The following is a 26,761-nucleotide window of genomic DNA, read 5'->3' as shown; positions in this document are numbered from 1 at the left end:
AAGGCTTATAGCTCTTACCTCTATCACAACAAACAAAATATTTTTTAAAAAAATCTTCCAAAAATGAAACCAGACTGAGAGTACTGCCTCAAGTAGAAGAATTTTCTCTTCATATCAAAGATGGTTCTTCTTAGTAATGAGAACCGGAAAGAAGAAAGGCCATCGAAGGTGTGGCAAATTCACGACAGGCTCATGACGCAAGTGGGAAGCAACACGTTTCTTGTGTCTACTGCTTCATCCTCTGCAGAGAATCTGGATTTGACCTTCACTGTGACTTGTTCCACACAAAGATGAGAGACCAACAGGCTCTACTATCCCAGTCCCGCATCGTTACATTTTCCATAAGTTAATCCATCACTAGTACCAATGGCTTCTGAACAGTAGCGCTCTGGCGATTTGTGACGTGGGACTCAGTAGCCCAGGGTGCAGTCACTTCCAAGTCAACGTTTGTAAATGAATCAGACATGGGGATTCTGTCATGATCCCGCCAGGTATGGCTCCATCACAGCCTTGTCCTAGTCACTCTGTGCATTTCCACCTCCTTGCCTTTCTGCCACGTCTTACCTGTCTTTTGCTAACAGACTTTGAGAAGGTGGATCTTACGTCTTTAGCTCTCACAACTAAGCAAGCACCTCTCACAGAGGAGAAGTTCTGCCGAGTGTGTCACAAAGTGAAATCCAGGCAGGTCTTCGGAGTGGGTGTTTGTCATCCCAACTGCCATGAAGGCTGAAGAAAGAACTGCTTACGACCAGGAGCTAAGGGCCAGCTTGGACAACACAGCAAGAACCTAAATCCTATGCACACACATCTCTGTGGAACACACTTAAGGACTAAGTATTGTAAGATTCTGTCTGTTACATTCACCTGAAGGTTACAAATGAGTTTCTTTTTTGGCATTTAAGTAAAAGGCTCCAGAGACAAGGTTGCCCTGGTCCTAGACTGTAGTCTGTTGGTTTGTGATAAGATTTACTAACTTTTTCTTTTACTCAGACCTTCACAGTCTGCAAGGCAAAGACGCATATGCCACCTTTTCCCAGCCTTGCGTTGTAAAGCCTTTGCTTGCTACCGTTTTAAAGCTTAGATAGGGAGAAGAAAAGTCTGGGATACATCCATTCAAATTTATTAAGTTGACAAGCCAAGGCAACAAAAACAAAATAAGATGCAAGAATTAGTACATGTTACACAGAAGGTTGAGCACAAGGTAGTCTGGGATTTTTATAACACAGCGCAGTTTTATATATATATATATATATATATATATATATATATATATATATATATATATATATATATATATATATAAATGTTTACAATTTATTTGACTGACTTCGTGATAACAGAGCGAACCAGTCCTAGGTGTTTCTCTTGGAATGGAAAGTGGGAGCGAAGGTGTGGACTATACAGCCAGAAACGCTTTCATTCTCTGGACCCTGGTGCTATTTTCGCTGGTGTTCTGACTTTTGGTGAAAATATTCTTTCCTTATGAAAGCGAAAGGTTTCTCGGGTGTAAGTCTGGTGACATTTTCCCTAAAATAGGGTGAGGATGTACCCGATCCTTTCTCTCGCGGTGGCAGCAACACTAACCGAAGGCAGGGCTATTTCTTAAAATGCAGCGCAGTGCAATCAGAACTAAATTTGGAATCCTCTTCGTAGCAGCGTGACCCTGTAGAAGTCTTGGTGCTCGCAAACCTTGGAGGAACGCCAGAGGGCAAGCTGGAAGTCTCAGGAGGGCCTCAAGCATTTCTTTACTAATGGGCTCTGGAGCCCCAGGAAGCACAGCCGCCCCGAGAGCCGCGGCGCCGCCCCCTGGCGTCACTTCCCGGTCCGGGCTCCGGCTGCAGTTTCCGACAGGTGGAAGGTGCTGCCCGAACCTGGCCTCTCAGACTTTTAAAAGCAGGTCTAATTGGAGCTCCTCTCCAGCTCCCCGCCGACAGGAGCTGAGGAAATCCAATTCGTCTGCGGTGGCCGTGGGAGTCGTGGTCGCTCACGACTCGGATCTGCCAGTAGTTCGCTGCATGCAGGTCCCTGCAGGTCCGCTTTCCGAGTTGAGGTATTCTCATTTTGTCTCTAACCCCAGTCTTGTTCGCCCCGCACATGCTTTGCATAGTGGAAATGCTAAGGGGTGTTTATATTTAGTGGTGGATTGCTATCTCTGGGGTGGGGGGGGGCGGGGTGGGGAGAAGGATTTAAAAGCTTGGGGTGGGGGCGGGACAAGGGGACAAACTTGTTATTAAAAAGTGGAGATGTGATTCCAAACATTGGATAAAAAAGTGTCTGCAGTTGTTTTGGCTGAGATGCGTTTCTTTTAGAATGAGCTTTATGGGAGGACCTGTTTCCAAACTACAAAATTAAATTTTCAGTGGTGGGCGTATATTTTACTAAGTGGAACCATGTGCTGTACGCTCTGTTTTGGAGAGGAGGCTCAGGAAATGGGGTGGGGGGGTATCTGTTCTATTTGCCATTAATTTTTAAAATTTTAACTTAGTTTTAAGAGGACTATCCACACAACCACTGTACAATAACATTAGCTGTTGTATAAAGTTCAAGTTGAGCATCGTTTACCTAAAATGCCTGAACCAAAAAGTGTTCAAATTTTAATACTTTTTTTTTAAATTTTGGGATTTGTCATGTACATGACATATCTCAGGATGAGACTCAAGACTAAATGTGAAATTCATGTTTTATTTGCATCCTATAAATATAGCCAAGGCAATTTTATGTAATAGTCCTAGTGTCCCTTATATTTCCACTAGCAAGTCAGGTGGGAAGAGTGGTTTAGATTTTAACTTCAGGGGATGCTCAACTTGGAATATTAACGATTTTGTATGTTCCTCACTTTTGTAAGACCTAATTTTATATTCAGTGATTTATAGGACCTTTGTAAGATTTTTGACAGCTTTTCCTAACGCTCTTATAATTTTGTAAGACTGCATACTTAAAAAAAATGAATATTCATTATTTTGTTTAAGTAGATGAATTAATTGCAAATGATAATTCCAAATCATATTTCTGTAATTCTTTTCCAGGAATTATCTGTAGAGTAGTAAGTATGCTAATATTCAGGAAGACAGCAGGAGTTTTTGCCAACCCACCAAAGAGGAACGTGTATGGGTTTCTGAGACGTCTTCGTGTTTGTCCCGGAGCTCTTTCTCCTCCTAAGCTGGTCCTGGGGATCGAAACCAGCTGTGACGACACAGCCGCCGCCGTGGTGGATGAAACCGGACGCGTGTGGGGAGAAGCCATGCATTCCCAGACCGAAGTGCATTTGAAGTAAGTAGCGACGACTTGGGTCACTCCTGGTTTTCTGTATTTTTGTTTTGTTTTTTGAAAAAGAAAAGGGAAACCATCCTTTTGTCTTTATCATGTGTAAAAGTCAAATTTTGATAGTTGAATTCCTATTCTATTGTGTAAAAACCGCTGAGTGCCACCGTATAGAGCCACATACAGGCCTTTAATACCAGCGCGCTTCCGTGGCAGAGGAAGGCGGCTGTGAGTTCCAGGCTAGCCAGTGCAGCTTAGTTGTCTCTAAACAAACAAAAACCCTGCTGTGGCAATGTCTCCTACCTTGTCGTGACTTCTGAGGCCCTCTACGGTCCACAGTGGGTTTCAACAATCCGGTCCTGATAACGAAAAGAAGTTAAGCTCATTCCCAGCATTTACTCTGAAAGATTTCCCTTTCAATGTGCCTTTCTTCCTGCGTGTATGTTTCATGGTTTCAACACCAGTCCCAAGAAATCATGACCTGATGGTTAGGGGGGGAAAAACTTATTCACATTTACACATGTAATTCAAATCAGTAAACGTTGCAGTACTAAAGTTTAGGTTTATAAACCCAGCTGTTTGCAGAGGACCACAGGACTGGTTATAAAATGCAAAATATACCCAGCTCTAGCCCATTGTCACTCAAGAATGTAAGACTTAAGTATCGGAATTTTCAAAAGAAAGTGAAAGTCCACATTTTAAATGTAATCGCTAGATTTTTTTTTAAATTATTGGCTAATTCAGAACACATTGAAATACATCTGTAGGTTATGAGTTTCCAACGTTTGAAGAATGAAGTCTGTCTGATACTCTTTAGTATTTATTGTCTCACTAATTTGAGGCAAGTGTTTTATCCTCTCTGATTTCTTTTTCATATCAGTAAACAAACGTAGCAGCTTCCTTAGTGAACTGGGAATAATTTATGGAGAAAGTAAAGCCTCAAACGACACACGATGGTAAAGGACCAAGAAGGTCCTTTTGTCGTGTGGTGCACGCAGACCTACGGAAAGCTGCCAGTGCAGGGCAACACAAAGTTAATATCAGTAATTACCGTGTTGCGGACATCTTGACTTCTTTTTTTTTTTTTTTTTTTAATGCAGTGAACTTTTGAACGTTACTTTCGCTGGAAAGCATACTCTGATCTCGTCTTCTAAATTAGGTTCTTTGTATATCACTGTGTGTAACACCCGATACACTCTTGGTACAGTTTGTGCGCCTCTGTACCATAGGCGAGCAGGGCAAGGGCCTGGAGATTGAAAGAGACCTGGGTCATTCGAAAGGAGAGGAGATCAGCCAAATGCCTTTTATTCAACTTTGGGGAAATCCTTAAATAGGTGGCTGCTGCACAAGGAATTCCCCCCAGGCAGGTGGGAAATCACCACACCCAAGATGGAGTAAACAATGCTCTACAGTTAATCACCAGGCAGGACAGAGGGAGCACAGGAACAAACTGAACGTTTTAGCTGGCTGACCAGAAACTGACCTCAGGTAACCCCAGGAGCTGGGGTAGACCCGGGCCCTACAATTATGTCCTGAAATTTTTCTTTCTAATTTTTTTTTTTACAATTTATATATTCGTTTGCCTGTTCGTGATCTTTCCTCCGATCAACCCTAGACTCTAGTAGCGAAGTCTCTGAGTAGCTGTGCTACCCCCGGTGCCCCTGCTAGCACAACGTCTTGGCCCCTCACAGGTCCTCCGCAGAGAGGGAAAGAACATTACCAACCAAGGCAAAAAGACAAGAACGTTCTGTTTTGCCAGAGCATAGGCACTTGTGTGGAATGCCAGGCAACCGTGTTCAGCTCAGCTTAGCAGGAATTGGAAACCTACCATTGTCAGATAGTGCCCGGGACGCCGTGAGTCCTAACATGAAGACGATATGTAATTTTTGCCAGAATCACCCACCATAGCAAATGGATGTGCCATTAGTGTTGGGGTCGGGGTGGGTATTTCCAGGTTCTTGGTGTCTTTTTCAAAGACTTGAAAGGGGATCACACAGATTCACATAAGAATCAAAATGACTGTGCCGCTTGTAAATGGTTGTCAGTGTAACTACTGTCCAGATTGGCAACAGGCCACGTGATTAAGAGGCCCTGATTCTTACTTAGGGCTACTTTCCTGGCGTTCAAAGGGGGGATTGGTTACTCAGGGACAGAATTTGGGTGCTTCTTTATTTTGTTTGGCAGATTAGATCATATACTCATTTTTTTCTGTTGTGTATGTCGGCTTCCATCGGCTGCTTCTTTGATCACCTGTGTGCCCAGTTATTCACATAGGCATAAGACAATAAATAGATTTTTTTCTAAAAGGTTAATAGAGGACACAGTTTTGCCCATGCATCCAAACTAGTTAGGCTGGGTCAGCCTTTCTGTTCTTCTTATTCTGGGATGTTGGGGGATATTTGAATATAAAACCTGTCTACATTTGATTGCTACAGGGCCAGAGAAATGTCTACCAGTGTCCAGAAACAGGAGTACATATAGCCCCATGCAGGCTGGGGATGGAGAGGGGTGCGTATGCCTAGTGGGCGCAGGCAAAGTAACTAGGCTGGCTGCCAAGTGCCCATCGCAAGGGAGAATGTGGGCATCGTCCACACCAGGTGGGGATCCCAAGGTTCTAAACTGTCTGCTATGCCTGCCTGCCTGCCTCGAGCTAAGTGCAGTTTCACGTATAGTTTAGCACTGTGCGTTGAGGCCGTGCATATTTCCCGCTTCCTTGTCTATAAATCCGGGTGATCGTGATGGCGTTGTCTTCAATATGAATTCCTTTAGAGCACCTGCTGCTGTTTTCGGCAAGTATCAACGGCTCAGTAAAATCTAGCCATAGCGACACTCGCGTTACTATCGAGACAGTGAACAGGTCTAGCCATAGCGACACTCGCGTTACTAGCGTTACTATCGAGACAGTGAACAGGTCTGCGAGATTGCGGGGGTGGGGGGGGCGAAGGGGGTGGGGAAGGGGGGTGGGAGGGTGGATGGGGGGGTCGGGAGGGTGGATGGGGGGGTCGGGAGGCGTGGTAATAACAGCACTGCTTACAAGCATCCCTCTCTTCCAGACCTTCGCTGCCTCACCGGCTCACAGCCACGTCAGCCGTTCAGGGGTGCTAAACATAACCCTCAAATACGGCTTGGGATAGTTCTCTCCGTTCTCACTAACTTAATGAATCCTCTGTTGTCCCTCGCCTAGACTTCAGATTTCAATGATTTCCTTCTTCATTAGTCATCTGCATTCCCCATACAAGTAAAATGTCTAGAAAATTTTGTCATTAGTTAGTTGAGAATGAGGCCATAGTTTTTCTCATTGTTTATCTTTATCGTTTAGCATAATTTCTAGAAAGTAAAATACCAAGGAAGGCGTGAAACGGATATAAAACAAGGAAACCGTGAGCGGGAGGGACTGGAATTCAAACTCTCTCGAATCCCAGCCCAGGAAGTATTTGCCGCTGGAAAAGAACAGTCAACGACAGGTTGCTCTCTAGGGTCTTCTGACATCACAATCTGCCGCGGTCTCCAAGAGTCGGAAGACCCAGCTAGAGAAGTGGAGAGGCATCGGTGTGGAGACGAGGTCAAAATGAATGTGTCAAAGTCAAAATGAATGTTGGAGGAACATTGGGGTGGCGTGTTAATACAGGCCCCTGCTGATCTGACCTCCACGTGCACCAGGCCCCCCTCATAAATAAATAAAAATGTCATCTAAAAAATGAAAAGTAAATTAAATAGTCGACGTTTTACAAATGAGCCTTGAGTACTCTTGCTGCTGATAGAGAAGAGGAATATCAAATAAGTGTATTTCAATAAGTTTTTAAAATTTTGTTACAAAATGAACTTATTGATTTATGTACATCCTCACTCCCTGAAGAAATATATATGTGTAAAATATATATTTACATAAATTATATATAGATAATATAATTAAATAGTCATTGAATATTGTGAAGATTTTTATTTCTATGTATAGAAACCCTCTCACGTGGTCTTGCAATGCCAAGTGTTTTAAAATGATGCTTTGAGACAGAAGCGGATTTTACAGACTTGGGGAACTGCTTCCCAGCCTGTAAGCCAGTTAGAAGTTACTGTATGTGTTGCTAGCCCCATTCTGCCCGTCGTTTTTCGTCCTGGAGACTGAACGTGAGGCCCCGAGTATCTCAGACAGGTGCTCTCCCCTGGAGCTGCGATCCCACCCCTCCCTGCTAACTCTTACCTCCGTGTTTGGAGTGATCATCCATTGTCCCTCATAAGCTGGAGATTTCCACTGCTAACCCCAAGCACTAGATTCCCCGACTTTATTTTAGGATTGTAAGCTATCCCCTGTCCTCGTCCGACCTCCAGTGCAGTGTGTTTCAAAATAAACCTTCATAAACCTGTCTTCATATTTCTTACTGGTCATATTTGTCTCTCCCAGCCGTTCCTAGAAAATATGAGTCCTCTTTGATGCCTGGGCCCCTCATGGTCTTTAATGCATTTTAATATAAGTTACTTTAGACAAATAGCTCTTGCTTTGGTTTCTAAGATTCTCTCCTTGGAGATTAATTAGAGCTAAATACAGTTCTAGAGCGCCCTTCCTTTGCTCATGACCTCTTTGGAATGCTTTATGAGGTGGTTCTGGTGACCTCACTTCATCAGAAATAAACCATAGCAGTCTTGAACACAGGATGAAAAGTCAGCAACAATATTGAACTCTTCCTAGTCCTGCATTATAAAGCTCACAGTGTTAGCATAATACTAATCCAGTGGTTCATTTGCAGTGTTAGCATACATACTAACCCAGTGGTTCATTTGCACAGTGTTAGCATACATACTAACCCAGCAGTTCATTTGTACAGTGTTAACATACATACTAACCCAGTGAGTGGTTCATTTGCATACAGTGTTAGCATACATACTAACCCAGCGGTTCATTTGCATACAGTGTTAGCATACATACTAACCCAGTAGTCATTTGCATACGGTGTTAGCATACATACTAACCCAGCGGTTCGTTTGCATACAGTGTTAGCATACATACTAACCAAGTGGTTCATTTGTATACAGTGTTAGCATACATATTAACCCAGCAGTTCATTTGCATACAGTGTTAGCATATATACTAACCCAGTGGTTCATTTGCAGTGTTAGCATACATACTGACCCAGTGGTTCATTTGTACAGTGTTAACATACATACTAACCCAGTGAGTGGTTCATTTGCATACAGTGTTAGCATACATACTGACCCAGCGGTTCATTTGCATACAGTGTTAGCATACATACTGACCCAGCGGTTCATTTGCATATAGTGTTAGCATACATACTGACCCAGCGGTTCATTTGCATACAGTGTTAGCATACATACTAACCCAGCGGTTCATTTGCATAAAGTGTTAGCATACATACTAACCCAGCGGTTCATTTGCATACAGTGTTAGCATACATACTAACCCAGTGATTCATTTGCATATAGTGTTAGCATACATACTGACCCAGCGGTTCATTTGCATACAGTGTTAGCATACATACTAACCCAGTAGTTTCATTTGCAGTGTTAGCATACATACTGACCCAGCGGTTCATTTGCATACAGTGTTAGCATACATACTAACCCAGTAGTTTCATTTGCAGTGTTAGCATACATACTGACCCAGCGGTTCATTTGCAAGAATGCCTTCAGATATAACTTGTTTTCCTTCTTTCCTAGTTTTTTTTTAAAGACTGTCTTCTCTTTCTTTCAGAACAGGCGGAATTGTCCCTCCAGTAGCTCAACAGCTTCACAGAGAAAATATTGAGCGAATAGTAGAAGAAGCCCTTTCTGCCAGCAGAGTCTCGCCACGTGACCTCTCAGCGATCGCAACCACCGTCAAACCAGGACTGGCTCTAAGCCTGGGCGTCGGCTTAGCATTCAGCTTACAGCTCGTGAACCAGTTTAAAAAACCGTTCATTCCCATCCACCATATGGAGGCTCATGCGCTTACCATCAGACTGACCAACAAAGTGGAATTTCCTTTTCTAGTTCTTTTGATTTCTGGAGGTCACTGCCTGTTGGCCTTAGTCCGCGGTGTTGCAGATTTCCTGCTCCTTGGGAAGTCTTTGGACATAGCACCGGGTGACATGCTCGACAAGGTACTGTCTCAGAAGTCACTTCGCTGGCTCTTCAAGTTAAATAACCATGTACAGACTAGTCATCTAGGTAGTTCTGAGCAATGCCCCTTACTGAAAAGGTTTTTTAAAACCACGGCAAAAGGCTGGATGGGTAGCAGGGTAAGCCACAGATTCGATGCCAACTTTGGCTATTTAATGAGTTGGAGGCAATCCTAGGCCGTACGGCAAGGTCTTGTCTCAAAGATCTGGAATGGTGGTGCATAATTTTGATCCTAGCACTTGGGAGGCAGAGGTAGGTGGATCTCTGCAAGTTCAAGGCCAGCCCGATCTACTACTTGATGAACTCCAGGACAGCCAAGAGTACACAGAGAAGAAAAACAAAAAAAAAATGAAGAGTTGTAATAACTTTTTCTCTTCTTCTTCTAATGAGGGTCCATTCTGTAGCCCACACTGGAGTCTGAACTCACAGTGATCCTCCTGCTTTAAGCCTTCCATGTGCTGGGATTGCAGGTGTGAATCACCACTGTGTCCATCTCAATTCTGTCATTTTCAGCCATTTAATAAAATGGTACTTTTATATCCATATGTAAAAACTCAAATACTTTTGTAGTTATTGCTATATATTTCGTCAAATATTCTTGTAAAAGTATTTGGGAAACTATAGCCCTGTGGCATGCTGCCAAGATGTCATGATATCCGGGTATTAGGAGCAGAGCATTGTGGTCCATACTTTTAATTCCAGCACTTGGAGGCAGAGGCAGGTGGATCACTGCGAGTTCAAGGTCTGCTTGGTCTACAGAGTGAGTTCCAGGCCAACTGGGGCTATATAGTGAAACCCTATGGGGGAAAAGCAAAGACTAACACAGAATTCGGAATCCACTGTGTAATTGCTAACATCACAGCGGAGTTTCTTTAGAAGTATGGAGCCTACTGCCGTCCACAGAACAGCAGAAATGACAGAGGGAAAGAACAGGCCAGATTCTTACTTTCAAAGTTAATCATTAAATAACCATCCTCATCAATTTTCCAACCCCAGGGAAAGAGAAAAGCTAGGGAGGCAGTGCTTGGATGCTGCCGGTGAGGTTGTTCGAGAAAAGCCTTGTCTGCTTTCCTGAAATTAGCCATAGTCTCTGTAGTCATTCAGGATTTTTAAGTAATCATTGAATTCACTATCTTTATGTCTTATGATTTCAAAATGTGTAGTCTGTGACTCATCTAAGAATATGCTTTTTAATGTCATCTATTCCAGGTATTGACTCGCATATTTTGAACCATCCATTGATCCCTGGATAAAGCTAACTTGGTCATAGTGGGTAATCTTTCTTTAATTAATTTATGATCAATGTATATTATCGTTTGTGTTTTAATAGGTGGCAAGAAGACTTTCTTTAATCAGTCGTCCAGAATATTCTACGATGAGTGGTGGGAAGGCTATAGAACATTTGGCCAAAGAAGGAAATAGATTCCATTTTACCCTCAGTCCTCCCATGCAGAATGCTAAGAACTGCAATTTTTCTTTTACGGGACTTCAGCATGTTATCGATAAGCTCATCAAAAGGAAGGAGAAGGAAGAAGGCATCGAGAAGGGGCAAATCCTGTCTTCTGCCGCAGACATAGCCGCCGCAGTGCAGCACGTGACCGCATGCCACCTTGCCACGAGAACGCACCGCGCTCTTCTGTTTTGCAAGCAGAGAGCGTTGTTACCGCCAGCGAACGCAGTATTAGTAAGCTTCGTCCGCTCGCCCGCTAGCAGTGGTTCACTTCCCAGCGTGTCGCTTTGGATTTAGGGTCTTGTGTCGCCTGCTGGACAGTGTAGAACAATACGGAAGAAAAGCGATGTATAGCCATCATGAAGGTAGACGTAACATCTGTGCAGAAAAACAAAATCCCAGGCTACATTTTCTCTTTGAATTTGAAGAGGATTTGCCGTAAAGAAACCAGAGTAGCCCTTGTGGTTCCTATTTTTAGAAACCAAGGCTGCTATCCTCTGTCTTTATTGACATTCCATTACATGTGCTCATACGACTTGATACTCTTCCTATTTAATAGATCTTAAATCTTTGAAAATGGAACTGTCTAAATTTGGCAGTTCGCAAGAAGGAATATTAAACATGGATATTAGAGATAATGGTTTTGTTAGCGCTCGGTAGCTCAGTGACAAAAACCAAAAGTACAAATGCAGTCTAAAATATTGATGTATTATGTTAGCAAATGTGGCCGAGACACTTTCTGATACTAAGAAAATATTTAAAGTGCTAGCAGTGAATACGTGCTGGCTTAAAGCTGTGATTAGTATCTCCAGATTTTATTATGCAAATACTCATTACTTAGCCCCAAATAGTTTCATGTTGGATAAAACTGGTGCCCCCCCCCCCCCAGTGTACTAACTGCTCGCTTCCTCTCCGTATGTGATAGCATTTGATACTTGGCTTCCCTATTTCAGGTTGTGTCTGGAGGTGTTGCAAGTAACTTGTATATCCGAAGAGCGCTGGAAATGGTAGCAAATGCAACACAGTGCACTTTGCTGTGCCCTCCTCCAAGACTGTGCACTGATAATGGCGTTATGATTGCGTGGTAAGCCACAAGATGTGATTTATTTGTAATCATGTATTTAATCATTTAACGCCTTAGCATACTAAATTTTCTTCCTTTCGACCTTGAGGCTGTTGATTTTTGTTTCGGTGTTATTTTTGTCTTTGTTTTGTTACTGTTTTTCAGGAATGGGATTGAAAGGTTACGTGCCGGCTTGGGGATTTTACATGATGTAGAAGACTTCCGGTATGAACCAAAGTATGTAGACCCTTTATCCTGTTTCCACAAATTACATTATAAAAGAGAAAGAAAGCCTGGAGCATGGTTTTTTTACAGCGGAAGTTTTTGTTAATGTTCTGCTTGGTAGTTTAAGGGAAATTATTGGTTTTCATTGATACAGTTGAGAAATAGGTGATATGAAATATTTCTGCTACAGAATGAAATTATAAAAATTTTTCCAAGCCCTGTATGAGCCATGGCCTATGTCTATAGGCTCGTGAATGCAGATGGTATACATGCATGCACTCGGGCACATACATACACATATTTTTAATAACAGGAAGGAAGCCCTCTCTGTGAGCTGTCCTTTTGTGATGTGTAGCGTTATCTAAGGGCGGTTAGTGTATTAGCAAAGTTAAGGGAACCATGAAGATAACTTCCAGGTATGTTGTAAGTTCCTTGCTCCTCCAGGAATCGATGGGAGGAAGCCAGGAGGCAGCAGTTCACTGTAAGCCAATGTCCTCTCTCAAACCGTGGTTCCAAGAGCAGCTTTTTAATTTGCTATCACGTTCTGTTCAGGTTAGGGAATAATTTAGGACAATTATGTTTCCTAATCTGACATCATTAGATGTGGACGTTATTTCTTCTGCTACTTTGAACTTCTCGGCTCCAGAGAGTTTTGCTTGTGCAGATTGTTGATGCTGGTTATGGATGGCCAGCGTTTAGCGGAGTGTCTGAAAGAACCACTTCCGGGGCTGCTTATCAGACCACGATCCTGGCTGCTCACTTGTGCCCCCTTGTGGCAGTGTCGAGGCTGGCGCTGATGGCTTTATCCTGCTGGGGTCAGGGCTTACCTTGAGTCGTATCTTCAAAAAGAGGGAATTTGAGGTTTCCCTTGGTTTACTGAGAAAGAATGGATAGGATGGGTGAGCGAGGAAGAGTCTGGAAGAGCAAGGACAGACCAACTGTGGACTCTGAGAAGTAATGGAAACCGCGGGAACAGCAAGCATATGAACAATGTAGGCTTGGCTTATATGTTAAAATGTGCTTTGCATTTTGACCTCTGCGAAAGACTACAGACTATGGCATCTTTTGTTGTGTTTTAGGGTTCATTTTAAGGGTTATTTTTTCCACTTGCTTTTTTGTTGTTTGTTTGACAGTTTGTGGAATTCAAGGTTCTGCATGTATTCAAACAGACACTCTGCCATTGAGCCATCGAACTATTTATCCCCAGCCTTCGTTTTGTTTTAAATTTACAAATTTACAGCACTTTGGAGCAGTAGAAGTTGTAAATACACTTCACAGTTCGGGTTTCTTATGAGCAAGGTAGTGCCGTGCACCGTCCTGGTTTGTGTATAGGGATCATCATCACCTATGCCAACTCCCCGTCACTGCCACCATTGTCCAGACTCCAGGCTGATAATGTGCAGACGTTGTGGTAGGTTGTGAAGCAAGTATAACGTGATGTGGCCTCTGCTTTTCATGCAGATGTCTTCTGGGAGTAGACATATCCGAAGAAGTCGCAGAAGCTGCCATAAAAGTCCCACAATTAAAAATGACGATTTGATTTGTGATTTTTTAAAGGTCTTTCCAGGTAACGTTTCAAACAATAAGTTTTATCTTTTTGGTATCAAATTATATAAATATATTGATTAGGCGTCAAGACTTTTAGTATGAATGTGTATATGTATGCATGTATGTGTGTGTGTGTGTATAATATATATATTATATAGTCTTGAAGGGGCACATGAGTGTGTATGATAGCAAGGAATTGTTCACAATTCAGGTATTAGACCAGGAATGCTGTCATCCTCCCTTGAGACCAGGCTTCTCACTGTCTACAAATTTTAACAGATATTTCAAAAAAAAAAAATACCTTTGTGAGAAATACAGTGGTTCTTTTGATTCCTGGTCCCATACAGTGGACTAACTTCTTCAATGCAAGCAGTTGTAAAAGCAAACCAGGTTGTCAGACCCCTGAGTTATGACAAAGCTTGACCAACAGAATGTGGATTACTATTTGAGCAAGTTATTAGGTGTCACGCTTAGAAGAAGGCGATGTGCTTTTCATTTTTGTCTAATTGGGCCACATACTTTCACACCCATGATTTTTTAAATTGTGTTTACTAAGATGGAAATAAACGAGATGAGAAAGGCTTGTTTTGGATAATTTTCTCTGAAACTTGGTATTGCAGATAGTGTAAATTTATCAAATTTTTTTTTTTTTTTGTCTAAAGTAGCTATATACTGTTTGGGGCTGTAAGCACATTCCTACTGGGGCTGCAGAGATGGCTCAGTGGTTAAGAATACTTCTTGTTCTTGCAGCTCACAAGTGTCCATAACTCCAGTTCCCGTGGATTCAGCATCCTTTTCTGACCTCCTAGGGCACCAAGCATGCTTGTGGAACACAAACATAAATGCAAGCCAAACACTCATACACATAAAATTTTTAAAAACAATAATAAATCTTAATTTTTTTAAAGGACCAATGTTACTATGTCCATTGATTTGGCCACTAACCAATGTTACTATGTCCATTGATTTTGCCCTCTATACTGGATCAAGTTGTTAATTTTGTGAACTTTCTAATCTTTATTGACATGTATTATTGACAAGGTAAAGATAAAAATTTAGCATAGAAAACCCTTTTTGTCAGGTAACTCACTTTATAACATTCCAACATAAGAATTACAGGCATGTACAACCATTCTTAACTAGAATGAAAAAGTAACTTATCTTAGTCCTAATTTAAGGTAGCTTCTCAGAAAGTTCCAGAAGTAATTCTTTTATTTAATTAAGATCACCTGTTTTCTCCTAGAAATGAAGCATCTGGAAATAGCCATTACTTAAAATAGCTTCTTATTCTTTGTTGTTAGATTGCTGTTATAGATAGGATTGGTAAAAAAGTAACAAAAGCAACAACTAGTTCAGAAATTCACATTTGATATTTGGATTTGTGTTTTGTATATGTGATTATGAATTAACAAACTTTCTGTGACGACTACTGTAAGTTCATATAAATTATTGAGGAAAATTTACCAAAATTTATATTATGAATATATTTATAATCTGTGTTTTGAAAATGTTAAAAGTTGTTCCAGGTGTTATAATCACAACTATATATTAAATTACTTCATAATACAAATAAGGAGAAAATATAGCTAACAGAAATTAATGAATCCTGGATAGAGCCATGTCTTTTAATCCTTTGAGTACTTGCTACGAGGAATGGAAAGGAAGGGAGGGAAAGGAGGTTGGAATCAGGGAGTAACACTGAACTCTTCATCAACACATGCCAAATTTACCTTACTGTGAAACTAAGGGTTGGGCAGGTCACTGAGACCAATGTCTCACTCACTAGGACTCACTGTTGCTCGCTAACACTGGTCCTGAACTCTTAGCAAACCTCCTGTATGAACATCCCAAGTCCTTGATTACAGGTATGTTCCAGCATACATGGTAAAGCTCAGTATGTCCGTATATGATTTTTTAAGGGAAAATAATAGAATGATAAAAATTAATCGTGAAGAGTTGAGGGTATCCTCCCCTGTAAGGTTCAAGGAACTGTGCCAGAGAGGAGACAGAAGGACTATAAGAGCCAGAGGGGATGGACGGCTCCAAGGAAACAGTAGTCTCCAGATACAACAGGACTCATGTACATATGAATTCAAATGTGGCAACATGCACAGAGCCTCCACAGGTTCAAGCCAGATAGGGTCCCAATGCTGAGAGGAAAAGTGTGATGTGGGATTCTCCTTTGTATGCTGTGAGTGTGTTTTGCTGCCATTGGTTAATAATCTGCTTTGGGCCTATAGCAGGGTAGAATAAAGCCAGGCAGCAAATCCAAGCGGAGATATAGAAAGTAGGCAGAGTCAAAGCGACACCATGTAACTGCTGCAGGAGACAGATGCTGGAACTTTACCTAGTAAGCCACAGCCTTGTAATATAAGTGGGTTAACTTAAGATGTAAGAGTTAGTTTATAAAAAGCGTGAGCTAATAGGCCAAGCAGTGTTATAATTAATATAGTTTCTGTATGATTATTTTCAGATCTGGGTGGCGGAAAACGAATGAACGGTTGCCACCTACAGTTGGCGCCCAACATGGGGCACAAACCCACGATCCTGAGTAGGGGAAATGAGTGAGTAGTCTCTCTTTACAGAAGTGGACATGAACTCACATTCCCTAACCAACAAACTGTCTCCAACTGATAATCCACTTGCAAAGGAAAGATGATTTTTCTCCAGTGGAATCTACCTGGCTATGTTAACCACACTTGGGGATAGGCTCTATGCCCATCTATGTAAATGGCCAACACAGAGTGAACTCAGTGGCATTTTTGTAGACTTTTTGTCTCACATTGCTTTGTTTGGGCATTTTTGTTTGTTTTACTGGTCTTTTGCCTTTATAAGGTGGTTCTAATTTCATGTTTGTATGGGGTGTGTGTGTGTGTCTTTTATGTTTTTCTTTTTTAAGTTCTAGTTTATTTGGAGTGTTTGTCATTTGCCTATTTGTTCTCTAAAGAGAAAAAGAAAGGGTGTGGAGGTGTCTGGGCAGGGAAGATCTGAGAGGAGTGTGGAGAACAGAAACCACTAGACTATTTTATTAAAATTTATTTCAACAAAATAAAATTTTTTAAAAGTTGGCAGTGATTCTTCAGGAGAAATACTGTTGTTGGGATAATCTGGTTAAGCTAGTTCCTCAGAAAGTGTCTGTGGTTGTCTACAAAATATCTTTAGCCCACCTGAAGCTACCTCAAGGCTTGGTTGTTCATGATCAGAGGCTGAATAATAACTTCAAGAGTTACCCTTAATAACACTGAGAGAATGAGAGTTGTCTTATCATTTGATTCACTTCTTCTCTTTTTTTTGGGGGGGGGGGAGTGTTTTATTTTGTTATTTGTTTCTTTTTCAAGACAGGATTTCTTCGTGTAGCTTTGGCTGACCTGGAACTCACTCTGTTTGGTTTTTGGCTTTTCAAGACAGGTTTTCTCAGTGTAACAACCCTAACTCTCCTAGAACGAGCTCTTGTAGACCAGGCTGGCCTCGAACTCACAGAGATCCGCCTGCCTCTGCCTCTCAAGTGCTGGGATTAAAGGTGTGCGCCACCACCACCCGGCTGATTCACTTCTTTCTAATATTAAACATACATTTCCCTCTACATTTCCTATATTATAATCCATCAGAAAATAGCAGCTCAGAGCAGTTGATAGAGCAGAATTTAAATACTTAAGAACACTTTGTTTTGCAGTGATTAAGCACACAGAGGGGCTCTGGGAAAGCTCCCACCATCATGACCATTACTATGGTAACTATTTGTTGATATTCATGGTCCATGCTTGCTGCAGCTCTGGTAGACAGGGAATTACAGGAAGGCCTTCAGAGTATATGGAGGCCGAGTGAGTAGAGAAAGGGGGAGGAGAAGTGGAAGTACCAAGTGAAGTCTTGTTTGCATTTGTCATACCTGTCTTCTGCTGTAAACTAAAGGATCAACACCAAGGCTTGCACCTATTAATGTGGGACCTTTGAGCAGAGACGTCACAGAGTTCTCAGCCAAAAAAGTGTCCTCTCCAGGTGCGGAGTCTAGGCACTTTCTGTTGATAATGGGACAGCTGCAGTGGCCACACATCTAGTTATGTGCCTGACGGGCAGTGATTCCGATGTTAGGTTGAGTGTTTCCATCTTCTACATTTCGGGTTACATAAAGCTCACACTTTGGTAATGCTTATTGTTTAACAGCTCAAGTGTTGTGATAGTATGAGCAGGCGGACTCTTTAACTCGGCATACCAACCCCAAAATGTTTTTAAGTCTTGAGACATAGAGATATATAGATACACATATGTACACGTATTGAAGAGGCCTAATGACACAGGTGCAGCCATGACAGGCTGCAAACTAACAGTACTGAGACTGGGCCTCACCATTACAATAACCAGGAAAAGTCACAGTACCCTTCGGGAAAACAATCAGAATTGAGACAAAGAAGGACTAGCTGCTTCAGAACATAGAATAGCTTACCAAACTTGTTATATAGGTTGCCGGTTTCCTTGCGGCAAAGCTGGTACCAATCCCTGTTTGACAAGACTTCTCTTACCTCACTCCTGCCCAATCAGGAGTTCAACCCCCCGTCTGAATCCAGAATTCCCCTAACCGCTCCCCATCCTTTTCTCCTTCAAAACCCTGCCATAGCTGAGCTCAACGCTCTCCCTGACCCAACCACCGTGCCAGAATGGACGGACAGACGGACAGACAGACAAACGGAGATCCCAAACTCAAGCCTGCAGTAAAGGCTCTTTGCTTTTGCGTACAAACTCGGCCTCATGGTGGTCCCTTGTGGTGAGGGAACTCATGACGCGGGCACAACAATATACAAATATATTATCTGGTCGTGACAGTTGCTAAATCTTGTAGGTGTGAGTGGAGGCATCGCCTACAGAAATTCTACTTAGTTTTTTGAAGCAGTAAATAACCTGACGCTGAACTCCCTGAGAAACTGAAAAGAAGACCTGTTCAGTATTAACATAAAGACCTTCCATTCAAACAGCACTGACGTCATCCCCTGAAAGACGACTCAAGAATCATTTCCTGTTCAAAGGCTTTTTTTTTTTTTTAATTCCTAGCTTTCTGCGGGCTCTGGATTGGCTTTCTGCTCCTGCTGCCTAAGGCTGCTCAGACACACTATTCTTGGTCTTGATACATTTATGATATCGGATGAAACTCCAGATGAAAAAGAGAAAATATTGTGGGAAACATTTTTGTTCTTGGGTGTTCTGAAGAGCCCCATGAAGTTGGTGACAGGAGGAATTAAAGTCAGAGAATCCTTTGGTTGGATTTTCGGTCTTGCTTTTCTTCGGTGCTCTTTCCCTGGAAGTGAGAGGCCACAGGTAAATGGCTCTGAAGTCAAGGGCCCCAACTATAACATGATTACTTACGATTTTCTTTGCCTAACTAAAATGGATACGAGCTTTCTGCAGATACTCCTGAATAAGTGTTCCTTTTCTCTTTTTAAAGACATTTTATTTTGTGTGTACATGCACATGCGTGCATGCATGTGTGAATGCATGCAATGTGTGGGTGCCCACCGAGGCTGGAAGAGCGTGCCCTGTTCCTCAGAACTGGACTTCCAAGTAGCTGCGTGCTGCACATGGATGCTGGGGACCCAACTCAGGTTTCTTCTAGAAAGACAGCATTTGCTCTTAACCACCGGGCCATCCTCTAGGCCCTGCGTGCCTCTGTTTGCTTTCCTGCTCTCTTTCTGAGCTGGTGATATCATAGATGTTCCTTACAGGACAGTGGACTCTGACGTTGGCCCTTTCTAAGGTTGGCAGTTTTAAGCTGTGCGTGAAAGTAATTCGTGTTTATTCCTTGTTGCAGACCTAATAAGGCCTTGGCTAGGGGGCTCGGCTGTTGATTGCATGCAGCACCGTTGCAGAGACCACACTGTGTCCCCAGCGTACATACAAGGCCATGCACAACCTCCTGTAACCCCATCTCCACTGGCTTGGAGCTCCTTCCCACCAAATAGGTTCTGAGGAACAAACTCGGGTCATTAGGCTTGTGGCCAAGTGCTCTTACCCACTGCTCCGTCCTACCAGAGAACTCTTTGGCATTTGGTAGTAGGGAACACCTTAAATGATTAATGCAGACTTATAAAGGGAAGGTGTCTTCTTGTGTGTGGAATTACAGACCAGATGCTTTCTGGAGGGTTGTCTCCACATTTTTAACTTTAAAAGGTAGGATTGCTGGTTGGTATGTTATCTTGACACAAACCTAGCCATAACTGAAAAAAAAATGCTTCTATAACACGGTTTGTAGGCAAACCTGTGGACCTTTCTTCCTTTATGATTGATGTGGGAGGGTCCTGCCCATTGTGGCTGGTGCTAACCCCGGCTAAGTGCTCCTGGGTGTGTAAGAAGGGAAACTTGAGTAAGGCAGAAATCGGCTCTTGTCCGTGCCCTCTGCACCACCAGTTCCTGCCTTGAGTTCCCGCCCCAATTTCCCTGGATGACTGGCTGCAAGATGTAAGGTGAAATAAATCCTTTTCATTCTGAGTTGCCTTTGGTCTGGTGTTTGTTTTAATCAGAGCCAAAGAAAGCCTAAAGCAGAATACAGACTGCTGGGAACAGCAGGCGTTAAAGACAGAAAAGAAAAACTACTACCTTTTTTAAAGACAGGAATTACAGATGGTCCTCCATTCTTTTCCAGGCTAAAAGGAGGAAATATCAAATAATTAAATGAAGACATAGTATATATACCTAGAAAACCATGAATAAAGAAAGATTCTAGGTACCATGTTCAGGGGCCTAATGGTCTCTGCCATACATGTATAAAATTGCATGCATGCTACCTGCAGATACCTTATATTTGATCACTACTCATTTCAAACATTAAATACATCTAAAATGGAATATTAATTACGTTTGAGGTAATGGAAAGAAGAAACTCCAACTGAACTTAGAGGCAGACAACATTGAATAAGAGCATTTTCCATTTCCCACAGCACTATGGGAATGTACAAAGTAAAAATCATTCATACTAAATTAAATTTATGAAAAAATTTAATTAATGTAACAAATTATAACCAAAGTTCAGATTGTGTTTTATATTAATTTTTGTAATTAATTTTGGATTTCCAGTTTTCAAAGGATTCTTGAAATAGACTTACCTTTTTCTATACTTAAAATTGACTTATATAACCACAGTGTACTTTTGGGTCTCTCTCCCTTGTATCAGAGTAATAATTTATCTTAAGTAGCTCTTACACGAATGTTTTCCTACTTGGAAAGACTCATAATTCAGTTTGTTCACAGTAAGATTTTTTTCTCACACTGGACTGAGCCCCCAAGGTCCAAATGAGGAGCAGAAGAAGGGAGAACATGAACAAGGAAGTCAGGACCGCGAGGGGTGCGTTCACCCTCTGATACAAGGGAACTGATCGAATGAGAGCTCACCAAGGCCAGCTGGACTGGGACTGAACGAGCATGTGATCAAACCGAGTTCTCTGAATGGGGCTGACATGGGGGCTGACTGAGAAGCCATTGACAATGGCGCTGGGTCTTATTTCTTCTGCATGGACTGACTTTTTGGGATCCAGTCTGTTTGGATGCTCACCTTCCTAGACCTGGAGGGAGCGGGGAGGAACTTGAACTTCCCACAGGGCAGGAAACCCTGACTGCTCTTAGGACTGGAGAGGGAGGAGAGGGAGTGGAGGAAGAGGGAGGGTATTGGGAGGAAGGGGGGAAGTGGAAATTTTTTATAAATTAATTAAAAAAAAAGATTTTTTTCACCCCCTATTTTAAAGACTTGGGTTATAATGAAACTATGACACTGAGATAGAATCAGTTGAGCAAAATGCTTGACAGATGCCAAAACTTCAGCCAGTGAGTGTGTCATGTTAGCCCTGTTTCCTTCCAAGGATTTTGGCTTAGCCTTGGGTCTAGGAAATCCATTGGCAGTGAAGATTGTTTTGGCTTTCCTGATTAGTTCACATCTCTTCAAATATATCTTTAGGCTAATAAAGAATAGATTCCTGGGGCTGGAGAGATGACTCAGTGGTTAAGAGTAACGCCTGCTCTTCCAAGGGTCCTGAGTTCAATTCCCAGCAAGGACATGGTGGCTCGCAACGGTGTATAATGAGATCTGGTGCCCTCTTCTGGCCTTTAGGCACAAATGCAGGCAAAACATTGTGTACATACATTCAGAAATTCTGGGGGTGGTTTTCCTAAAGGAAACTCCTCCTTTTTCCTTGGCGTCCTAACTTGAAACAGGACTTTCTGGTTTGTGGCACACTTCTCAGAAACAGTTCTAACAAATCGGTCCTTTCCTGGGCCTAGATCTGCTTCCACAGGGAGAATACATCAACCAGCGTCTACACAGCCCCAGCTTGTTTCCAGGCTGGGCAAGTGAACTTGACTGTTTTCCCTGGGTGAAACAATGCAGCTGAAATGAGGAAAGGTCCTCAGAACTTACTTAACACAAACCCTTAAACAAACCTGCTGCTACGGATCCGCATTCCAAAGTAAACAAAAGCAGGCTTTGCCAATGAACGTTCAAGGTTAAGTTGATACCCACAGGGTACCCATGCACGTCAAGAATGCACAAAGGCAGCGCATTTGCATGAACTAAACGGTCACTACTGCCGTTTCTTATTAAGACACGATACCTTAGGGACGGAAGTCCCACGCTTTGCTGCATTTGGAACTCCTTTAGGAAGGCGGGGTTAATCTTGGCGTCTCTGCTGATGTTGTTCATTATACGCAGGAACTGATTAGGCTTGTTCCTGCATTCGGTCAGCAGGATGCGGAAAGCGTACGCATTGTAAGTTAGGTAGCCAAGGGCACAGGAACACGCTGTGCGAACCTGAAATTAGAAGAGGCTTTTCACGTTTTCCTGATGTTTCATTATGATAAAATATAACGGACCTAAAATTTGCTATTTTAACTATTTAAAATCATGCAATTCACCAGAGGTAAATATATTCATATACATTGTCTGAACATTGTTTTGGGTTCAAGTCTCAGCATTCACTTTGAATGTTTAATCAATGTATGGGTTGAGTTAGTCCTGTAGGTAGCATATGTAGAATTTCTCTATTTCATAATAGGTTTATCACAGTTTTATGAGAAGAAACTTCTTAAGCAATGGGCTGGTAGGGGAAGTCCTTCTGTATATGTGTTGCTTTTATTGGTTAATGAATAAAGTTGCTTTTGGCCAATGGCTTTGGGAGACTATAGCCAGGCTGGAAAAGATATATATAGAGAGAAGGAGGAGTCAGGAGAAGCCATGTAGCCACCCATAGGAGTCAGACACACCGGAACCTTGCCGGTAAGCCACAGCCACGTGGTGATACACAGATGAATAGAAATGGGTTAGTTCAGGATATAAGAGCTAACTAAAAATGCGCTTAAGCTACTGACCAAACGGTATGGCAAATAATATGGTTTCTGAGTTAGTATTTCGAGGCAGAACGGTTGGGAAACAAACTAGCAGCCTCCCCCAAGAATGGGCCCTGAAGGCTCAGGGATACTTGCAGCAGAAGTGACGGGAAGTGACTACAGGGGCAGTGCCTTCTGCACACAGCAGGGCGGCACTAGGCGGAAACACACAGTAGTTTCAGTAGCGAGCATGCGCAAAGCCTGTGCACGCATGGAGACCGAATCCCAGCATGGAGAGGGGAGTCGAGCACACAGTCCCACCCACGGCCATGGAGCTATTGGCAATTGTGCGTTGCTGGGATAAGGAGAGGGTTTTTTCTCTAAGAGTTTAGTAGCCCCTGGTAAGTCAGCTACACTCCAGTGGAAGACCACACACTCAGGATATTTGAGCAGCACCAATTGGTCTTGCTGGGCTTTTAAAAAGGACTCAAAGTTGTATGGGGAGGGGCCTGGGGATGGGGAGGGGAAAAGCGGGAGAGGTGAAGAGGTGAATACAACGAAACACTTGGTATGGTATTCTCAAGAAAACTAACCAAGATTATCTAGCTCAGACTCTAACTAGCTACTTCTTCAGAAAGGTCCACTGGACCTGAGTTTGGGTCCCAGGACAACCCCAGGCAGCCACCTGGAACTCCAAGTCCAGGGAACCCAGCATTCTCTTCTGGCCTCCACGGGCACTTGAATTCCCATGCATGAACTTACACAGACACGCTCGTTATTAAAACTACATTAAACCTTAAGATAATTTCTGTAAACATGAATATCAGATAATGGATGAAAACCAATCCATCATCGGGTAGGGGCATAATGGTTCGCACATGCAGGCTCTCTGCTCGTTCAGGCCTCGTCCTCTGCCTGGAGTTTTACAGAAGACTGCAAATCGCCATTGCTTTCTACTCATTGCTCGCAATATCTGTGAGCACATTGATTTCATTTTAGAATTACCTAGAACACTAAAAAATTAAAAATAAAAAGGTTCACCCACTTGCTACGTAACCACTTCTTGCGAGATGCTTCCTAAACATTTTTTAATTATGAATTTCTGAAACATCACAGTAGATTTTTTTACGGACTGAGTATTTAAATCTTAAGTTACATAAAACAATGGCATGCACTGTGGCGCCTTCGTATGCCCATGCTGTGCTTTGTTCTTATAATTTGGTGCCTTTCACAAAGCTGCATCTCCTCCTTCCACAGGGTACATTCTAAATCTCTGTGTAACCCAAACTGGCTTTGAAGTAGGAGGAAGTCTCCTGGGCGCTGAGATTGCTGGCTTGAACACGAGATTTTGTGTTGAGAGCTGCGTGGCCTCACTTCAGATCAGCATCGGAATGCTTAGCCATCGGGTCTCTGCGAGGCAAAGCCAATGGAGACAGTCTCTCGCTCAGCAAGGACCAGAGAACCTCAGGACAGCACAGACTTTGCTGGGACCACACGACCCGCAGGCTCTCTTCTCTTATAATGTTGATGATTCTCTTGGAGGTTTTGGGTTGGCTTTGCCAGTCACACTTGGAACAGATGTAATCATTCCCAGAAAGCCTTTTTTTTTTTTCTCAAATATTTTCCCCTAAAAATTCTTTGGGAACCAATGCTTCACAGGTGTGTGTGTGTGTGTGTGTGTGTGTGTGTGTGTGTGTGTGTCCCTCCCCATGGAGACCAGAGGAGGAGACTTGGAGCTGGCGTTAAAGGCAGTTGTATGTGTGCTGGGAGCCAAACAAACTGTGTTCCTCTGCAAGAGCAGTCCATGCTCTTAACCATCTCTCCAGTCCCATAGTTTCAAAATCTTTAATTACAGTTATTATATTGCTTTTGTAAAATTCTGTTTAGATGTCAGAGCTCAAATAAAAGTGGGCTGACAAGCAAAAAAAGAGAAAAAAAGTCAATGAAATGATTCCTATTAAAATTCCGCTATTCTGCTATACCCATAGACAGGAGTCTAGCATAATTGCCTTCAGAGAGGCTCCATCCATCAACTGATGAGAACGGATGCAAAGACCCACAGCCAAACATTAGACCGAGCTTGGGGAATCTGGCAGAAGAGGGAGGAAGAAGGATTGTTGGAGCCAGAGGGGTCAAGAACACCACAAGACAACCCAGAGAATCAACTAACCTGAGCTCATAGGAGCTCACAGAGACTGAACCAACAGCCAGGAAGCCTGCATGAGACTGACCTAGACCCTCTGCATAGATGTCATAGTTGTGTAGCTTGATTTTCTTGTGGAACTCCTAAGAATGGGAGAGGGGACTGTCTCTGACTCTTTTGCCTGCCTCTGGGCCTCTTCCTCCCACTGGGCTGCCTCATCGTGTGGCAGATATTCGATCACACTGTGGACCCCAATACTGCATCATTTACTAGGAAACCCTGCTTCTCGGTCTGGTGTGACTCAGCCCTAGCACGCCCCTTTAATCCGGGAGTTTTCTGCTTGAATGTTGTAAAAAGGGTTAAATAAATCCACTTTAGGTCGACAGGTGGAGCAAGCAACCCTTGAGAGGAAATAACCGTAGAGATTAAGAGGGAGACACAGGAAGTGGAAGGGAGGGACATCCGGTTGGAGTAGTTCTGTTTGAGACAGATAGGAGGAAGCTCTTTTCCTGGGACCAGGACCGTGGAGGAGGAAGCAGCCGGGTGCTTTCTCGACCTCTCAGAGTTAGCAGGTTTTCACTCCTGCATCTGGCCCCCAAGTCTTTACTGATAAAATAGACTTAGTTGAAAACAACATTGTCCAGTCTTAATATGAGGGGAGGTGCCTAGTCTTATTATATCTTGATACGCCATGTTCATTTGATATCCCTAGGAGGAGTAAATGGAGGAGGAGTAGATGGGGAGAGAGGGACTGGGAGGAGAGGAGGGAGGGAAAGTTGTGGTTGGGATGTAATATATGAGAGAATAAATTTTAAAAAATGCATGATTTTTGTGGGAAATCAGAATTGGACATATCAGACAGGGCATGACTAACCCTGGAAAGTTCAAATATGCTTGAGTAATTATGAATTATTTACTATCCCAAGGGAAAAAATATCCCCTCGTGTGAAAGAAGTGAACTATTATCTGTAGTCCATTACATTTCGCAATTAGCTTCTGTTTACCTCTTCTCTTGCTGAGTACAGGTGGTAGCAGAGCCGCTGGATTGCCCCCACTGTCATAAAAGCGCCTGGGATACCAGCTCTGGTGTGAGCCAGAGTAGCTATTAAGTTGCCTAGAATTAAAACGAAGAAAAGTGCTTATAAGATCCACAGCTGTCAACAGGTACGTTGCTTTTTCACTTGTGCGTGGTAGTTTGAAAAGTTCGTACTACACAATCTCTCTGGTAAATCAAGAAGCAAGGAAAGAGAAACATGCACACGGAAATGTGGAACAGTTGTCCACGTACTTGACGGGTTTTCCGTCACACGTACTGGGAGGTGGAAGAACGGCACATTTTCAAGTCGGAAGCTTTCGGTTTTCCAGACTTCAAAAATATATCCTCTGCTTTTCGGTTGTTTAGGTTTTATAAAATGTATTCATTTTATGTGCATAAGTGTTTTCCCTGAACTTGTGTCTGGACATGATATGCATTCTTTCAGATTAAGAAAATTAATATTTGAAAGCAAATAAAATAAGGCATCTCTTGTAGCAAAGAGATCATGAACCAAAATCTAAAACTCTGACTATTAAATTTCCCTCCAGACCCTTTTTCCTATCCGGTGTCCACAAGTTTTCCCTGAGTGACTCATTTTCTTCTCTAAGCAGACAGACTCCAAAACAC

At 42.6% G+C, this 26,761-nt stretch overlaps 2 protein-coding genes across 8 annotated transcripts in view; one reads left to right on the top strand and one right to left on the bottom strand.

Annotated features, from left to right (window-relative positions):
* The first annotated feature begins 1,827 nt into the window (after positions 1 to 1,827).
* Osgepl1 (O-sialoglycoprotein endopeptidase like 1) lies at positions 1,828 to 20,132 on the top strand. 3 transcript variants are annotated; one of them, XM_085684187.2, is made up of 8 exons: positions 1,828 to 2,050; positions 3,027 to 3,270; positions 8,966 to 9,353; positions 10,703 to 11,056; positions 11,776 to 11,906; positions 12,051 to 12,122; positions 13,572 to 13,677; positions 18,702 to 20,132. In XM_085684187.2, the coding sequence occupies exons 2-7, from the start codon at positions 3,050 to 3,052 to the stop codon at positions 13,648 to 13,650; spliced, it is 1,245 nt and encodes a 414-aa protein (XP_085540313.2). In that variant the 5' UTR covers positions 1,828 to 2,050; positions 3,027 to 3,049; the 3' UTR covers positions 13,651 to 13,677; positions 18,702 to 20,132. The 3 variants fall into 3 exon arrangements, with proteins under 3 accessions (XP_085540313.2, XP_048311975.3, XP_085540312.2); XM_048456018.3 differs by lacking the exon at positions 18,702 to 20,132 and adding an exon at positions 16,132 to 16,726; XM_085684186.2 differs by lacking the exon at positions 18,702 to 20,132 and adding an exon at positions 14,409 to 14,568.
* Ankar (ankyrin and armadillo repeat containing) overlaps positions 18,562 to 26,761 on the bottom strand; it is a 47,764-nt gene continuing 39,564 nt past the window's right edge. For 2 of the 5 annotated variants that reach the window (XM_048456011.3, XM_048456013.3), the window contains exons 21-24: positions 26,103 to 26,212; positions 22,244 to 22,440; positions 20,241 to 20,287; positions 18,563 to 18,945 (exon numbers count right to left, since the gene is read on the bottom strand). In XM_048456011.3, coding sequence (XP_048311968.2) covers positions 18,698 to 18,945; positions 20,241 to 20,287; positions 22,244 to 22,440; positions 26,103 to 26,212 — 602 coding nt within the window. In that variant the 3' untranslated portion in view covers positions 18,563 to 18,697. Of the gene's footprint in view, positions 18,946 to 20,240; positions 20,288 to 22,243; positions 22,441 to 26,100; positions 26,213 to 26,761 lie in introns of those variants that run through there. The other 3 variants (XM_048456012.3, XM_048456014.3, XM_048456015.3) reach the window with 3 other exon arrangements.

The sequence above is a fragment of the Myodes glareolus genome, chromosome 27, assembly GCF_982192425.1.
Source record: "Myodes glareolus chromosome 27, mMyoGla1.1, whole genome shotgun sequence".
Lineage (NCBI taxonomy): Eukaryota > Metazoa > Chordata > Mammalia > Rodentia > Cricetidae > Myodes > Myodes glareolus.
Note: the sequence above shows the minus strand (reverse complement) of the source record. Positions and strands in the feature narration are given on the sequence as shown.

What these genes read in the sequence shown, in the direction of transcription:
- Osgepl1 (XM_085684187.2), top strand. Translation starts at nt 3,050, where the DNA reads ATGCTAATATTCAGGAAGACAGCAGGAGTTTTTGCCAACCCACCAAAG. An exon ending in CGCCAGCGAACGCAGTATTA is followed by an intron (nt 11,057 to 11,775) that starts GTAAGCTTCGTC and finishes TCCCTATTTCAG; the next exon opens with GTTGTGTCTGGAGGTGTTGC. An exon ending in GACTTCCGGTATGAACCAAA is followed by an intron (nt 12,123 to 13,571) that starts GTATGTAGACCC and finishes CTTTTCATGCAG; the next exon opens with ATGTCTTCTGGGAGTAGACA.